We start from the raw sequence: 16,922 nt of genomic DNA, 5'->3' as shown, positions 1-16,922 counted from the left end.
GTCTCACACACCACACACATACCCTCCAGGAAGTGCAGCGTGCCTTTCCTGGCCAGGGGCTGCCCTTGGTGGAGGTAGCCGCCTTGGATAGAGGGGGTTTGCTGGGCATGGTTGATGAGGTATCTCGCACAGTCGGCGAAGTGGGTGACGGCCCGGCGCAGCGGGAGAAGAGCCAGGTACAGGTGACATGCAGCTTTGGTCAGAGCATGGAAGAGCAGCCGCAGCTCAAGCACGGCGTTGCCTGGAGATAAGAGGGTGACGTGGTCAGCTGGAGTCTAATTTAACACCCTGGCTAATGTCAGCAACCATTACAAACAGCGTCTGCCCCTGGATTAAAGTGTTCACCAGCCATGTGGGCAGCTGCTATCACCTGTGCGCGCGAAGCGGGGGGGCTAATGGGGGCCCTCAGCACGGGACCCATTCTCTGACAAATATCACAAATCCGTTATTCTGCAATAGAGCCTTAAATGTCCGTCTATTGCAGTTTCACCTTCGTCCAAAGTGTGTAGGCCTATTGAAACAAGTAGGCTAAGCATAAGCATGGGGACATTATAGTAGGCCTAGCCTATAGTCTCAAAATGCCAAAGAAAACCCCCAGAATGTTTTAAATGTCTCATCACAAAAAAGATTTTGTGACCCATATTTCAGGCTTTCTGCAATATGAGCAGCTAATACTAGCTACTAGCTACTCTACATAACTCCTAAAAGTTGTAGTGGGTGGCATGCACTGCTGCACCTGCGTTTATTCCAATCAAGTTCAATTTGGGAAAGGTGTGTAAAATGAGAATAATGTGATTTCCTCATCTAAGATAGCCTATAAATGTCTTGATAGGTTTTGGGCAACTGATAAATTCTTAGCAAAATAACAAAGTAAGATACTTTATAGTTTACCCAGAAAAATAACGTTATGCTACAGCCTAGGCCTACTTTATATTTGATGCAGGGAGAGAAATGGTCTAATTTCTTATGCTGTGAATTTATGACAGCTGTTCCGCCATAAGGTGCCACAGTGTTCCTGAAAAGCTTCCAAATCTCCACTAACTACATTTTCTCTTACCGTCTATAAAGCAGAAAATCCAGAGCAGGGCAATAATCGCTGCCAACCAAGTCCACCAATCCATGTGGTCTCCCCCCTGTCCCGGGCTCGGCAACGAAAAGAAAGAAAGCAGTGAAACGCCAAAAGTTATGATCTGGCCAAGCCCTGCCCTGCCTTTACGCAGCTAATACCGACACATTAAGTAGTCGTATTCTCCGCAGGTGTCTGAGCGTTATACGCGCAGCACCTTGAAAGTGCATCTGAGCTGTCAACAAGCGCATTAGGACAGACTACAACTCTTTAACCTACTGCCCCTTACAGTGTCTCACAGAATAGACATTCATTATGCTTAAGAATTAAATAGTTGCAATCAAGGATTTAACAGATTATTTCAAACATTTTAAGGGTAGCCTATTATAAATAAAAAAAAACATGCATTCGTTCCTGCATAGTTCTAGCTGTGAATCTCTTCTCTTCCTTACTCCCAATCTATTTTTAATGTTATTGATTGAATGTCAACCAGGGCCCGATTACTCTCTCACAGAACATATGCTTTATGCAGAACTGATTATTTCTAATGCCAAAAAGAGGATACCAGTGTGTACAAATATATCATGGGTGTACTACTGCACTGTTACCGTGAATTAGTTGACTTTACTAGAAATTTGCGCGGAAACCCGTTGTCTTAAACCATTTAAGATTTTACAAAAGGTGAAACTAAATAGGTCAAGTTGCATTACCACAGACTGGTAAGTTGATGCAGTAGACAAATCAAGTTTACCTTACTAGTCGTTACTAAAACTCGTTAGTAAACATTAAAAAAAAAAAGTTGAAATAGAAATATGAAATATTAGGCTCTATAATCAAAACTACAGAAACAAATAATTATTGTAGATATGTTTTTTCCTTTATAACAGTATAGTCTCAAGAACAACGTATTCAATACAGTAGCCCTGATTGAAGAGAAAGAATGACAATGCATAGACTTGAACTCCCATGAATCTCTGTGTCCATTTTCTACCACACTGCCCACACCCCATTAGTCCCCACGCGGGTCTTGGTCGTGGTGCAACAATAAATGTAGAGAGACACACACACACACACACACACACACACACACACACACACACACACACACACACACACACACACACACACACACTAAATCAACCATACAACACACTTTTAGTGTTGTACCCAAAACAGTAAAAGACCATTATTAAAACACACTTTAACTAGGGCAGAAACTGTTCAGAACATATACTTTTTTCCCCATGAGCCTTTGCACCGCTTCAGTGCATAAACAGTTCAAATGACCCCGTCCCTCCCATACAGAAACTTAACATCCTTAGTTATCTCTGTAATATGATCTGTGCACTGCATACTTAAGCTGATTATTACAAACAACAAATGTGATTAAGTAATGAATATGTTTTTTACAGAACATGAAAGAATAATACTATAGTGACCACTAAAAAGTTTAATTAGGCTACAACTAAATCTGGGTTTACTACTAGGCGGGATCAACTCCAGACACACGTGAGTGGCAGACACACTGGGAACAATCACCCTGCCTAAAATAGATATTGTCGTTTTAAAGAAGAAACAAATTTAAAATTCAATAAATGAATCTGGGAGTTATATAGAGAGGGGATAGTCTATTAATTGGAAATGTCCTGACATGAATCTCTTCACTTTGTAAATAAATAAAGGCTACTACTACTATTACTAATGTTCATAATAACGTTTTGGTGAGCTGAAGTCGTCTCGCGCTGAACGCCGCGTTCGACTTTGCTCTCTCGTGAGCCGGTGTCCTGGCAACGGAAAACCTTCAGACGGCTGGACAACCTGTACGTGATGAGCTGACCCAAAACCAAAGGAGGTTTACTTCATGTTGGCTATTTTTCTTCGGACTTATAACCCAAACGTCCTCAAGTAAACGAAGGTAAGAAACCACAACATTATGGTGACACACGGGCTGGTAAATTCGAAAATAAAAGATACAATGTAATGCAATATAATTCATATTCAATTTAACTAGCCTACTGCATGAGTTCTACAAAGTATTGTAGCATGTAGCTAGCTAGCACTTAAGACTACTAACTGTAGATTCAGGTTGGTTGTGGCCAGTAGCCACCTATAGCCTATATTAGGCAAATATACGATCTCTGATGGCTCCAATATTTTCTAATATTTTTTCATGATTTAGGGATGAGCCCCAAGAAGAACAACACTGCCAGTGGTGTGATCACCTTCCACACACCATTTCATGTCAGCTTGTTAAAATCAGAGGTAAAAAAAACAAACATAATTGCTAACTAATAATGTATCACTGGTATGTGTACCCTGGCCAGCCCAGGCAGGGGTTACAATGGCTTTGTGAATGCCTGGCTGCCCCTCTTTCTCCTCTGTCTGTACAGTGTCATATCTGCATGTACAATGCTGGAATCTCAGTGTCCTTGGAAAGATGAATGGAAAGGTTTCAGGTTATTGACAGACAGATACGGTAGCCACTGTTATCCTCTCTTAACTCAGGACAATATAGGAAACAATGCCTGGTGAGGGATCAGATGACGTGCAGATGAACAAACCAGCCCAGCATCCAAAATTCAAAGATACTGGTATTACTGTAACACAACAAAAAGCACAGCAAGGAAGGAAGCTGTCATCTTTCTACTGATGCTAAAGTTGCTAAATCATGTTAAAAGAAATCCCCCATAGTGCACTGACATACATGTCCCACCATGTGTGTTTGTGTAAGAGAGAGATGCAGCTCAGGTTTCCAGGTAGTGACATGATCTGTCAGTGCCTGTTGTGCTGGCCTCTGTTGCCTTCTGTTCACCTACATGATTGTGTCTGGTCTGTCTGTGAACTCGAGCTGGAATTTTTTGAGTTTGAAGTCCGCATAAAGCACTGCAGTTTATGTTTGTCTGTATATTTGCTGTTATTTGCAATGGGATTTAAAATGAAAGTGTGCACTGCAAACTGTAACTACAGCATGTTGTGTTTATCAATTGACCCTAAATGGGGTTTAAGGAGTGCATGGCTGTTGAGAAGGACGCTACAGACCGCAGAAAGAGCCCGTCTCAGCCGAGCGAGAGGACGAAGAGCACCAGTAAATGTGTAAGAGCAGAGAAAAAGGATGAGTCCTCACCCTCTGGGCTACAGTCGGGAGCCACACAGGACTGGCTCTCTCACACCTCCCTCAGACAACTGCAGGTAATGCACTCAGCCAAACTCATACCTACACAAAAGGATGAGGTGGATTTTCTTACTGCATGTGCTACTATTTAGGCAGAGATGGAGGATGATAGACAGGTGAAAGCAACAATTCAAGCAATACTGGATACAGAAAATGGCTTTATGAAGGTAAGATGCTGGACATTAACTAACTTATGTGACTTTCCAGTGTCTTTAATTGGCAGTTTAAAAAAATGCAGCTTTTTTTCCTTTTTTTTTAACAATGTTTACTCTTTATTATGAAAAAAGGGTTTTGAAACTGTAACTTTGTCTCTGTAACTGAAATGTTGGTTGAAATGTGTCTTCGTTGAGGAGTTGGAGAGGTTTCTGAGTCAACGGGACGTAACAGAGCTGAGAAGGAGGGAGCTGCTGCACAAGCGCTGGACTGAGCGTGTGTGGTTTCCCCTCCAGAGGAGAGTGGAGAGACATGTGTCCAGCTGCAGCCCTGTGGCGGTCAAGAGGCGCCTGAGTTTATACAGTCACTACCTCCATCAATGCAACACCAAGGTGATACTAATCTCACCGTTCAGTCCGCTTGTATTTGCTTTGGAGTGGCAACTGCTTTTGTCTTGTTGTGGACTGTGATGCTTTATAGTTCTGCATCAGACTTTCACACAAATATGCTTATTTTTGTGCTTAGTTTTTCACTACAACAGACAAAACTCACACAAGAGATGTGTAACTATCCAACTGCTGTAATTTCTTTACTCTTCAGGGCGTTGTGCTTCTAGAAAGCTATGATCTAAGGGAATACAATCCGTTTCTTCTCCACATTAAAAAGCCACACTACGTGAAGGTAATTTTTTGTGACTTAAATATTTCACTTAATATATATATATATATATATATATATATATATATATATATATATATATATATATATATATATATATATATATATATATATATATATATAAACAGTTTTGGACACATTGAAGTATTCTAAATGTGTCTGTTGCTGATAATATATTCACTACTTTATCACTAGCTCAGTACAGCTGACTTAAAGGACCCATTGTACCTTCGGTTACATGAAAGACTGAAGGAGAAGAGAACAGCCCGCTCTTATGAAGAAGGTACCTGGTACTTTCATTATTTAAGCAAAAGTACATTTAAGACTTATATGAATGCTTTTCTTTGAGTATGAGCTGTGATATTTGCAGTGGCATTTCCTTTTAGTTTGGGGGAATTAAAGTGAGACTATATAACTTTTGAGAACTAACACATTCTTCCTGTTACAAATGAAAAGCTGTATTCATAAGCAAAAAAAACAACAAAAAAAACACCCTTGCTCAACTCAATACACTCAGGGGGTTTTGCTGGCACTGCCTTACTTGGTCTGGTAGGACCAGTGGCTAATGGTGGTTAATGTTAGCAAACCAATTTTCCCTTCCATTTTAGGATGTAAAAGACAAGTAGAGAAGCTGCCTCAGAGTGATCGTCCTCTTAGTGAGTCTGTGACGTCTCAGGCCGACATGCTGCTACACGCCTCATCTAATCATCCGGTCACTGCATCCAGAAAAACTCCAGTGGTGGATAAGACTGAAGGAAGGAAGTCCAGCAGGTACAAATATACACTTTTATGAGAAGTTTTATTTTTATAGCATATATTTTCTATAACACTGCAGGAACCGCAGAGACTATGGCTACATTCACACCGCAAGTCTTAATGCTTAATTCGGATTTTTTGCTCAGATCTGATTTTTTGTTAGGCTGTTTACATTACCTTTTAATATGTGGCCTATATCAGATTCCAGTGTGAACTGTTTGCAGTTTTGAAATGACCCGCATGCGCAAAAGAACAATAACAATGACATCAGACACAGCATGCTGTTGCACTAGTAAAGTTAGGGAGGTTATGGAGGAGGTAAGCATTTTTGCTTTAATTTCAAAATGTTTGTGTAATGGCAGCCGTAAGATTAATGAGCAGGTGCTGAGGAGGAGAAGAATGAAGAGAAAGAGAGCCAAATTGGCTATTTTGGCCTTTTACGGGGTTATGGTTGCAAATTCACTACAGAGGTCTGTGTGACAGAACGACCGATTTGCATGTCAGGACCACTACGGGCCTCCACCAGAGTTTCCTCTGGCTTCGCCCTGCCCAGGCATAGTTCACCATCTTTTGGGTCCTATCGCACGCGCTCATGCTCCACCTCCCCTACAGTGCGGGCGAGACGGGCCAGTGGCGCGCCCGACCCCGAGCGGCCGGGATCCCACCTCAGCCGGCGCGCCGGCCCTCACTTTCATTGCACCACGGGGCGACCCTCTGTTACCACTGTGGCCGCATTGGAAAAAGTCAGATCTGGGTCTGATTCAGGACCACATATGGAAGTGGCCTGAATCTGATTTGAAAAAATCAGATCTGGGCTAGATTTGAGTGTTCACACTACTTCTGAAGAAGTCTGACCTGGTCACTTGACCCCAATTTTTTTTTGATTTGGGCCACTTTTGCCTGCAGTCTGAACGTAGCCTTAGTGATACAGCTGCAGCACAGCGCCACTTAAGAATCTCAGCTAAGCTATTCAGTTAAAATAATGTGAGAAGTAATAGTCATGCAAATGTGTCTCATCCAGAATCAACACCATACCATGCCGCCTCTGTGCAACTGCCACACCAGATGGAAGGTGCCATCAGACCGGCTGCTGGTTCTCCAAATGTCGGCGACAAGCAGCAAGTGTACAACAACCTCAGTCCTCGCCTACCTCCAAATAAAATCCACATTAACCGTAAATTGTCACTTCTATTCCCTTCTAACTACCTCACTGTTTTCCCAGGGACACAACAAAGAAAAAACGTTTACTCTATGTACATTTTATTCATGCCATTTTCAGGATTTTATGGCACACTTAGGGTTAACTTTTGACATTACATTGTACAGTAGTGTGCAACATTGGCCGTGTGCAGGCGTATGTATAACAGGGTGTATGGCTTCATATTAACAAATTCAGACATGTTGTAAGGCACCAAGAGTAAAATAGTGTAAATATGAGTATTACAAAAATCTAACTGTGCCCATTATGTTTACATTTTAGCTGGATTGTTGGCAACAAGAACACCTTTATCCACAATACATTATGACTTCATCTGTGTGTCATTCTCCATTTTTGGCAAGTTCCCTTTCTGTTAAAGGTCACTTAAATGGGTCTGGGCGGCTCAGGGCAGAATAAGGCAGTGACGGTAAAAGTGAGAGTTTTTCAAGGCAACCCTTGCACTGCTACAAACGGGCACTTTTAGGTGTGTGTGCTTGTTTATGCTTATGCAAAATGTCTTCTCTTCATTACTATAACATTAAGTGGTGCGTGTGTTTTGGATGTTTGTTGTCCTCATTTAGTTGGCTCGTAAAGCTGTAGGTCTAGTTTGACCCAAACCTCTCCAGTAGGGACCTCATGCAGTAGTAGGCGGCGATTTGCGGCACCCTTGCTTTCCATATCTTTGTTTATAGTTGCCAAGGGAACTTCAATACGACCCAGGAAATCTGAAGAGGCAAACAACAAATGAATGACACTTCTTCATAGGGATTTTAAATCTCAGTAGCCAGTTTGATACTGAATTTTAAGGCTGAGGATTTTTAGGTCATAACAAAAAAACAGAAAATTCAGAAAAAAGGCACAGCAGCACAAACAAAACAATTGTGGAAAGAGGAATGTCTAATTATCAGTCAAAAGAAGACATCAGAAGCTGACCTGCAACCAGTGACTGTGTGTTCCCTTCATTCTGTACAGACAGACAGGACAAACTGGACACAAAGCCTAACAATCCATTGTGTTAATGTGAGCGCCTCTGTGCTGTGCGTGTCCCTTATCCACTCACCATCTGGGGAGAACTGGTCTTTCTCAAACACAGTAATACACAGCACGTCCTGGTAGAGGTCTTTGATGAAGAACTGGCAGTTGAAGTTCCACTTTGGGTTCAGAGTGTCGCTGATTGGTCGGGAGGTGTAGCACTGAGCCCCCATCGTCAGCTCACAGTACGGATTACTCTTACCTGGAGAGAAATGATATGTTTTTTTTAATTAACTGGACATTAATTATGTGAATCAGACTGTACTGAATTGTGTATTGATAGCTGGAGGGCAGAGTGACAGGATCTGTAATCCTTCACAAGGCCTTACCGTTGGGTTTACAGGCTTTGAGTTCCTGGGCTTCAGTGACAGTTACCAGCAGTCGGCCTATACCGCTGGTCTTTAGAGAACGTGCTAAAACAAACACAGGCATTAGATGTAGGCTTACAACGCTGCATTACATAGTTTGCCAGCTGAAACAGCTGATTTTGTGTATAATGTGTGGACAATATGCACATTCAGGTGCTTATATAATTAAGGCTGATTATAAATTTGACAGATGGAAAATATCTTTCTGTTATGAGAAAGGGGAAATTATTCGGGGAGGAGGATTATGGATATTTGTGTTTTGCTCAAGGGAAGGTAGGGAGAGCATGGGTGGGTCTTTTAATTTTGAACAAATTTATATTTCAGCTTTTGTCTGCTAGATTGATTCAAAATAAACCAAACCAACAGATGTTCCCTCCTTCACTTCAGCCTGCATCACAACAGAACGGTTTAAAAGGTTATTTTCCTATGTTTGCCATAAATTCAGAAATATGTGCACATTGATGGCTATTCTACTAGTAAGAATAATTAAACCAACTCAGTACTATATTATGATTTATTGGGAGGAGGGTTTGCAGTTCACACACACACACACACACACACACACACACACACACACACACACACACAGACAGACAGACACATGCAGATGTAAACACCCACAGGGCCTGTTGAAACATACAGGAAAAACATGCCCATATATGTTCATCTCTATTTCACACACACACACACACACACACACACACACACACGGTCTTTCACCCCCTGAGCTTCACCCTTCAGGGACCATCTGGACTTCTGTCAGATGCTACAATGCAAGCCTTGTTGTGGGATAAAATAATAATAAAACACACACACACACACACACACACAGTGCGTTTCACTATCTTTGTGGGGACCCGTCATTGACATAATGCATTCTCTAGCCCCTTACCCTAACCTTAACCATCACAACTAAATGCCTAACCTTAACCCTTACCCTCACCCTAACTAGGGATGTCCCGATCAGGTTTTTTTGCCCTCGAGTCCGAGTCATTTGATTTTGAGTATCTACCGATACCGAGTCCCGATCCGATACTTCTATAATAATTCAACTTTATAATACCTCCAGACCGCAGACATACTCGCGCTTTCCGCTTCATGCTGCTTCCGTGTTCTACTTTGCCGGCATTTAACCAATAGCGTCTCTGCAACAAAGTGATGTCATGCCGCACGCGTTGCTGTTTCTGTGTGGAGTCAAAAGGGTCTAACTCTGTGCCACCGCATAACTATAGATGTGTTAAAAAATAATGAGAATATATATACATATATATCCGAGTCCTGATCGGGAGGTAACGTCCGATTCCGATCAAGTCTGAAACCACGTGATCGGGCCCGATTTCCGATCACGTGATCGGATCTGGACATCCCTAACCCTAACCATAACCTAATTCTAACCCTAATCTTAAAACCAAGTCTTAACCCTCAAACAGCCCTTTAAAGTTGTGGGGTCCAGCATTTTGGCCCCACAAAGCTGTCTGGACCCTACAAGTATACTGTATTCCTGGTTTTTGGACCCCACGAATATAGTTAAACAAGATCACACACACACACACACACACACACACACACACACACACACACACACACACGGGGGACAGTAAGTTCACACAGAAGAAATATCACTGTTTACCTTGGTAAGCCTTCTCTCTCTTTTTCTTCTCCGTCTGTATGAAATGTTCAGATGCTGCTTTGATTTTCTGAACCCACGTTGTCCTACCAACCCAATAAACACATAAATCCTTTACACAATTTGATTAGCTTATTAGTTTTTAGTGTGTGAAGATGTACATGTGCATGCGTACCTCTCGTTCAAGGTCTCCGTTTTGAGTGTGTAGACACGATCGATGTGTGAGACGTGGAAGAGTGGCTCATCGCTGGAGGGGTCCGGTGGCATTTTCACCAAAACCTCATTTAGAAACAGTGGCTGGAGGAGAAAATGAAGTGATGAATGACTTATGGAGAGAAGTCCAGAGAAGGAAAATGATTATAAGACTTCACCTTAGCACTATTTCATAAATAATCAAAGCAACATAAATCGTATTTCAACACCACAAAGGTATTCATATTCCTGTCTGCGCTTACTGTTTTGTACATCTTCAGCTGTATGTTGGTCTTGAGGCTGAATAGCCTGTCTGATCCAGAGGAGGAGAAGGGTTTGGCGCTGTGTGTGAGGAGGAGAAAATCATTGAAGAGGAAAGCCCACAGCTCCCTGCTGCTTTTGGTTTTGTAAAGCCGACTGCTGTGGAGCAGCTTGCGAGGCCCGAGGCAATTAGTCAGCGAGTTGAAGACCAAGTGCTGAAAGAAAGTAAGGCAATACTGAGGAGAGGAAACTATCAAGTACTATAAATAAAGTACGTGCTTTAGTGAAAAATGCTCCCTGGGTTTGCTACTGTATGCGTGCATTTGTTTTAGCAACAGATAACATCAATTCTGATGTGAGGAAGAAGCACTGAGTTATTCCAGCAGAATCAATCACAGTGGCATCCAACATAAAATGCATTGAATGGAGTGTTTACAACTGTACTTTACTGCAGTAATAAAATATCGGCATTTACAGACTACACATGCCGTCATTAAATTTGATTTGCACCCATGAATATAAAAACATCATGTCTGGGGGTGGCCTCTAGCTCACCCAGTAAGAGCGTTCGCCCCATGTAGGCTGAGTCCTTTGCAGCGGCGCAGGTTCGAATCCGACCTGCTGCCCTTTGCTGCGTGTCTTCCCCCATCTCTCTCCCCCTTTTCTGTCTATCCACTGTCACTGTCTAATAAAGGGAAAAGCCCCAAAAAAATAATCTTAAAAAAAAACAAACATCATGTCTGGATGTGTTTACCACTATAGCTCCCTCACACTGCACGTGGCTCTGTATCCACTCCAGCCGGTCTGAGTTCTCCTTCTCCCGGACTCCCTCGTTGACCTGAGAGCACAGCTCCTCGGCCCGCTCCAGAGCTTCTATCAGTGGGCTGCGGTCCGCGTGACCATCTGGGGTGTTCTCCAGGATCTGACCAACAGGAAGGGGAAAGGAGAGAAACATGGAATCACGTACGTAGTGAATATTAGGGGAAAAAAGTGATGGGTGGTGGGGTATATTGTAATTAGACAAACAGAGAGCATTTTTTCCACATACGTTCTTTATGAGCAGAGGGTATCGTGTGATCCTCTGCATGGGCTTGAGGAGGAAGCTGGACAGTGGCATTCCTTTACAGCGGTAGTTAGTGGCTATCTTCTGCTCAAGAGGAGGCGGACAGCGAGAGAGATAAAGATGTATATTTTGTTGCATCTCAGAACCATATGTTTTGTCCCTTTGTTTCTACATAACGTTTTTTTATGTCACTATCCAATATCTACAAGTCGTACCTTGAGGAAGTTTTTAAAGTCAGGCTGGTTGTGGGTTTTGCTCTGCAGCAGGGCAGCGGCGTTGAGCTGGCAGGAGCAGAAGTGGATGTAAGGCTGCATGTGTGCGAGCTCCGAGGCCAACAGATCCCCTATCAGCTGGACCGGCATGTTCTCTCCTTCGGTCTTTTTACGGACCCGCAGCGCCCTGGGACGATGATGATGATACAAAACACGATTTTTGTTACATCTTCATTTGTAGATCAAAATCTGTTTTACAGTGGACTTTCCTTTAAATCAGGGGTCTTCAACATTTTTTAAGCCAAGGACCCCTTAACTGAAAGAGAGATGGAGCATGGACCCCCTACTACATATATTGTATAAAATTAAGTTGCATATTAAACTGGGCCTACATTACATGGAGGGCGGCCTAAAGCCTTTATACATACCTTTTTTGTATAGAATACTAAGCTATTAAAATAGTCTAATAATTGTTGGCATGATTTTATAAATCATGTTTTTAATGTTAAACATAAATGTGGAACAGTGAATCCTTAGGATGAACTGTATCTGTGGATCTTTGTGATTACCTTACCTATAGACCAGTAAGCCTATCATCAGTGGGGATTTATATTTGCTAATAATATGTTGAATTCATTTTAAGGACTTTTTCATCTTTGAAAAAACTTAAACCTAATTTGGAGGCCCCCCTCTGAATTAGTGACTATATATATATATATTATTTTGTCACTTATTCGGAGCAGTAGGCTAGATGGAACCGATTACCTTCAGGATTCGTGCTAGGCTAAGCTACCGGTGGAGCCGTCGGAAAGAGTTACAACACGCACAGAGATGAGAAGGGTATGTATGGACTTATCTAACTCTGGTGGTTACGGTGAATAAGCTAAAGTCCCAATAAGTCGGTGTGTTCCTTTAAACATATTGCAATATTCTGCGATATATTGCAATTTATTACCTTTTTTTCTAACTTCAAATGTTTCCCAATTTCAAATTATGTCCCCAAAAGGAAACTTTGTCAACATCTTGTTTTATCTAAAAAGATAATTTCTCTGTTTGTTCACCTCACTTCAGTTTTATTGCTGCAAAATGGGATTGTCCAGCAGACAAACTGACCAACACATAATAATAGATCGATAATAGATCGATACTTGCCGTCGTGTGTATCGATGCAGTATTGCCACAGAAAATACCAGAAACGTCCATTGAAGAAGCAGAGTAAAGTCACAACATTTCACAGAATGCTTCATAAATGTGTACCTACTTGAGTAGTTTGGTGTTGCACATTATCAGCTCCCTCCAGTTAACAAAGATCACTCCCATCTCAGCTTCTGTTAGACAGCCTGACTCAGACATGGGCTTGTAGAAGACCTGAGATGGGAAGAAAAATGAAATACTATAGAAAATATATGTTCACCTGTATTTGTGTGTGTGTGTGTGTGTGTATGTGTGTGTGTGTGTGTGTGTGTGTGTGTGTGTGTGTGTGTTCGTCCCTACCTCTAGAACCAGCTCCAAGTCTTCCACGTAGGTCTCCTCAGTCTGGATGAGCTCATGGATGTAACCCTGCCTCTTCCTCTCCTGAGGCGTCATAGTGTCCAACGTCATCAGGTCAGCGCACCCTACAGCACACACACATGCAAACGGGCAAACATGCACAAAGGCATGCACAAACACACCAACACTTTCCTGTCAATCACCAATACAGTGTCTGAGGAAATACAGCACTTTTGTCAAAAACACCACACACATCAGCGTGTTAAAATCTCCATTTATTATCACTTCTATATCGTATTTACATTTAATGCAGAAACAAGAGTGAGGCACGTTGTAGTTGCAGTACATGAACTTAGGGGACATAGCAGGCTAATGCTAACGCTAAGAACACGGCTCCCAAGTACACAAAATTAAAGAATTCAAGAAAAAAAATTAAGCACCTTATGATTGCATAGGTGTGAATGAGTAAAGTAGCTAATGCTCGAGGGAAAGAGCAGTGGAAGACTCAGTTGGTAGTCTTTGAGGCTTAAACTTGGCAAAAGTTGGACGTAAATGTCAGCAGTGTGGTGTGTCATTATCCCGGAATCTACGATTGCCAGTTGGTATGCTAATATCTGTGTGTTTTCTTTTGCTGGTGATATCACAGTTCAGTACAGCATGAGTTTCAACCTTCATCGCTTGGAAGCATTAATAAACGGAGGAGTGCATAAGAAGTCAATAATAAGATCACAATTAAATGTTAGTAGAAGCAATGCGTTAGCAAGCAGCAATCAAGGTTATTGGTGATTTAAGCAACAGTGAGTCTTCATGTTGGTCCATTTTAGCAAGGTTTAATGTTGTTAGTGCAAGAATGAGTGACCCTGTTAAAAATTATTACAGATTCATTGCCTGATTTAGAAAACTAAATGACTGAGGTCATTTTCATATTTGTTTTATTATACTGTATAATCAAACTCTTACTCACACTTATCTTTAGCAAAACTATACATTTCATGCCTTTGTATCAGAGGGAAAAAAGCCTCTAAAACACGTCTAGCTGCCTCTGCCTCGCTCCCCTGGTTAATTAGTTAAAGAAACATCAAGGGGAACGCAGGAAACAGAGAGAGGGAGGGGGGTAAGGGTGAGTAATAAATGCCTTATAGAAAAAGACAGAGGAGAAAAATTAAAGAGGAAAGGGTAAAGGAAGCAAAATAAATAAAAAAGGGGGCTCAAAAACAGAGAAGCAAAGAACACCACATCCTAAACGAGTGAGGTGGAAAGCGCAGAGCTGGGCTGTTCTCGCTGGCAGCTGGGCTTCCTGTTGCGACAGGGCAATTCGGATTGGCTCAGACAGAAGGGGGGAGGAAGAGGAGGAGGAGGAGGAGGAGGAGGAGGACACAGAAGAGAAGGAGTAGAGAGGAAAGCCAGCATTACTGTCCTACAGAGGAAAAAAAGAGATGAAGTGGAGGAGCGGGAGGGGGAGGTGAGTGAGATGAAGGAGAGATGGAGAGACATTAATATAGTTTTAATATTAATGCTAGACCCTTACATGCAGGTGCATTAATAATGTATTTCTGGAAATGTAAATGTTGTTACTAATCATATCAGCTGGAAGCATGATAGTAAGTTCTTCCATTTTTTTTTCTCTCTGATGAAGCGCACGCCTTGTGTGTAGGATTTCATGTTCAACTAGTAAAATTAAAAAAATTTCATTGTGTTTTGTGTCTGCAGCTTAAACAAGTTCATCCTAATTAAACGTCCAGTGTGTTCACTCTTGTTAACAGAGATCCACTGCTGTGTGGAGAACACGCAAGCTATGAATACTAATTCAAACACACAACTACTTAAAAATGGGCCCTTCTTTTTTTCAATCATCAGACCAGCTATGTGTGAATAAGAAAGTAGAAGTAGAATCACACCCTGTCCAACAGACACACAGGAGTATGCATAATGGGCACATGCATTGTACATTATCTCTACCTACCTTATCAATTTCCCAGTGAAAATTAAGCTTCCAAAAATGTGACTGATTAGGATGAAAACATTTGCTCTTCATTTGAAACAAATCAGTGGTTGTTCCCTTTTGTTCTGTGACCCAGTGATTCGTTGGTAAGACATTTTGGGAAATACGCTCATTCACTTTCTTGCAGAGCTAGATGAGAAGATTTAACATAAAAACAAAGGGGAAACAGCTAGCCTATCTAGCTAGCCTTGTTGTATTTCTGTTTTTGTAAGGTTAAAGCAAATTAGATATAATATGTTGTTTAGTGAGCTTGATAAGTGTTGGTATTTTTATGTACTTAACAGATCCAGAAACATTTTCTCCCTGCTTCCTGTCTTTATGCTAAGCTTACTGCCTGCTAGCTCCATTTGACAGACACATTCCTGACAAGAAGGCCCCGAGGGGAACGTAGTTTCCAAAATGTTATACTATCCTTTTGATTGAATATCAATTGTTGGTGCAGCCACTTCAGTGCCACTTAAAGGCAATTTAACAATGATTTTACTTTTAGTCTTTTGTTAATTTAAGAAAGTGTGAGATCCCATTCATGAATTTTCAATAGGCACCACACCCAAAATATGTGGGAGATTGAGTCTTTTAAGTGCAGTGGGTTCATGTTCACCATTGACCCCCTCAGTGACAGAAACCAACTCTTACCGTCACTCTCTCCATGCTCTGACATGGATAAGGGATCTACTGTACCTGCAGTGAGCCAAGTCAACCAATCAGATTGTCAGCAACAAGTGCGAAGTTTGTTTCTACAGCTGATCAATATGTTTTATCAGCTTGAACAGTCTTATTTTCCCCTAACAACACTCCTACAACAATTCAACAATTCAAATGTGTAAATTATTGATTTTCTCTCAAATAATATGACTTGACCTCTCAGGAAAAGTTCTTAGGTTTACTCACATTGCTGGCTAGGGTCAGATTCTGTGGTCATCTTGACATAATTGGTGGGCAGCAGGCCGGTGACCCCATTGGCGTCTCCTTTCCACCAGTCAGGGTTGGTCTTGTCCAGGATGCTGATGAGCTGACCCTTGGAGAAGCTCAGCTCATCCCGATTAGCAGCGGTGTAGTCGTACATCGCAATAACTTGGCACACTGAGGGGAGAAAAGGCACAAATGGGGTTTTACAAGGACGTGAGTTTAAGCATGTTGAGATGGTTCAGTTTAATGAATTTTTGCTAGGTTTTCTAGGAATGGCAGTGTTGGTCAGTTGGTCGGTCCACCACTTTGGTCCAGACTGAAATATCTCAACAACTACTGGATGGATTGCCATGAAATTTGGTACAAACATTCATGTCCCCCTCAGGATGAATTGTAATAACATTTCATCTACCGCCATCAACAGGTCAAATCATTAAATTGACCTTTCATATTTCATATTTGACCAAATATCTGCAAAACTAAATACATTCCCCTAAATACATTGTGCTAATTAGCAAACGTTAACATGCTAAACTTAAATGGTGACTAAGGTAAACATACCTGCTAAACATCCGCATGTTAGCATTGTCATGCCATTAACATTTAGCTCACAAAGCATGGCTGTAGACTCTTAATCTTGTCAAATGTCATCAATGTTTTGATAATACTGAGACTTTTTAAGGTTTTCTGGAATTATTACTGGACAAAATACAGCATTAATTGGATATTTGGATACAATGCC

The 16,922-nt window shown here is 41.6% G+C and overlaps 2 protein-coding genes across 16 annotated transcripts in view; one reads left to right on the top strand and one right to left on the bottom strand.

The window, feature by feature from the left end:
• Positions 1–2,771: 2,771 nt before the first annotated feature.
• On the top strand, positions 2,772–7,004 carry fam228a (family with sequence similarity 228 member A). Of its 4 annotated transcripts, none has more exons than XM_031321898.2 (9): positions 2,772–2,981; positions 3,246–3,328; positions 4,073–4,255; positions 4,331–4,405; positions 4,592–4,783; positions 4,992–5,072; positions 5,265–5,352; positions 5,678–5,840; positions 6,847–7,004. In XM_031321898.2, exons 2-9 carry the CDS (start codon positions 3,248–3,250, stop codon positions 6,983–6,985), a joined length of 1,002 nt encoding a protein of 333 aa, XP_031177758.1. In that variant the 5' UTR covers positions 2,772–2,981; positions 3,246–3,247; the 3' UTR covers positions 6,986–7,004. The 4 variants fall into 4 exon arrangements, with proteins under 4 accessions (XP_031177758.1, XP_031177760.1, XP_031177759.1 ...); XM_031321897.2 differs by having other exon boundaries at positions 2,773–2,981; positions 4,589–4,783; XM_031321900.2 differs by lacking the exon at positions 3,246–3,328 and having other exon boundaries at positions 4,589–4,783.
• A 64-nt stretch (positions 7,005–7,068) lies between these two features.
• itsn2a (intersectin 2a) overlaps positions 7,069–16,922 on the bottom strand; it is a 38,298-nt gene continuing 28,444 nt past the window's right edge. For 5 of the 12 annotated variants that reach the window (XM_031321882.2, XM_031321884.2, XM_031321887.2 and 2 more), the window contains 13 exons: positions 16,163–16,354; positions 15,908–15,952; positions 13,273–13,394; positions 13,040–13,146; positions 11,782–11,965; positions 11,552–11,650; positions 11,258–11,425; positions 10,506–10,718; positions 10,226–10,347; positions 10,054–10,136; positions 8,385–8,468; positions 8,084–8,257; positions 7,531–7,748 (listed from right to left, as the gene is read on the bottom strand). In XM_031321882.2, coding sequence (XP_031177742.1) covers positions 7,597–7,748; positions 8,084–8,257; positions 8,385–8,468; positions 10,054–10,136; positions 10,226–10,347; positions 10,506–10,718; positions 11,258–11,425; positions 11,552–11,650; positions 11,782–11,965; positions 13,040–13,146; positions 13,273–13,394; positions 15,908–15,952; positions 16,163–16,354 — 1,745 coding nt within the window. In that variant the 3' untranslated portion in view covers positions 7,531–7,596. Of the gene's footprint in view, positions 7,749–8,083; positions 8,258–8,384; positions 8,469–10,053; positions 10,137–10,225; positions 10,348–10,505; positions 10,719–11,257; positions 11,426–11,551; positions 11,651–11,781; positions 11,966–13,039; positions 13,147–13,272; positions 13,395–15,907; positions 15,953–16,162; positions 16,355–16,922 lie in introns of those variants that run through there. The other 7 variants (XM_031321886.2, XM_031321888.2, XM_031321894.2 and 4 more) reach the window with 4 other exon arrangements.

The sequence above is a fragment of the Sander lucioperca genome, chromosome 19 (assembly GCF_008315115.2).
Source record: "Sander lucioperca isolate FBNREF2018 chromosome 19, SLUC_FBN_1.2, whole genome shotgun sequence".
Lineage (NCBI taxonomy): Eukaryota > Metazoa > Chordata > Actinopteri > Perciformes > Percidae > Sander > Sander lucioperca.
Note: the sequence above shows the minus strand (reverse complement) of the source record. Positions and strands in the feature narration are given on the sequence as shown.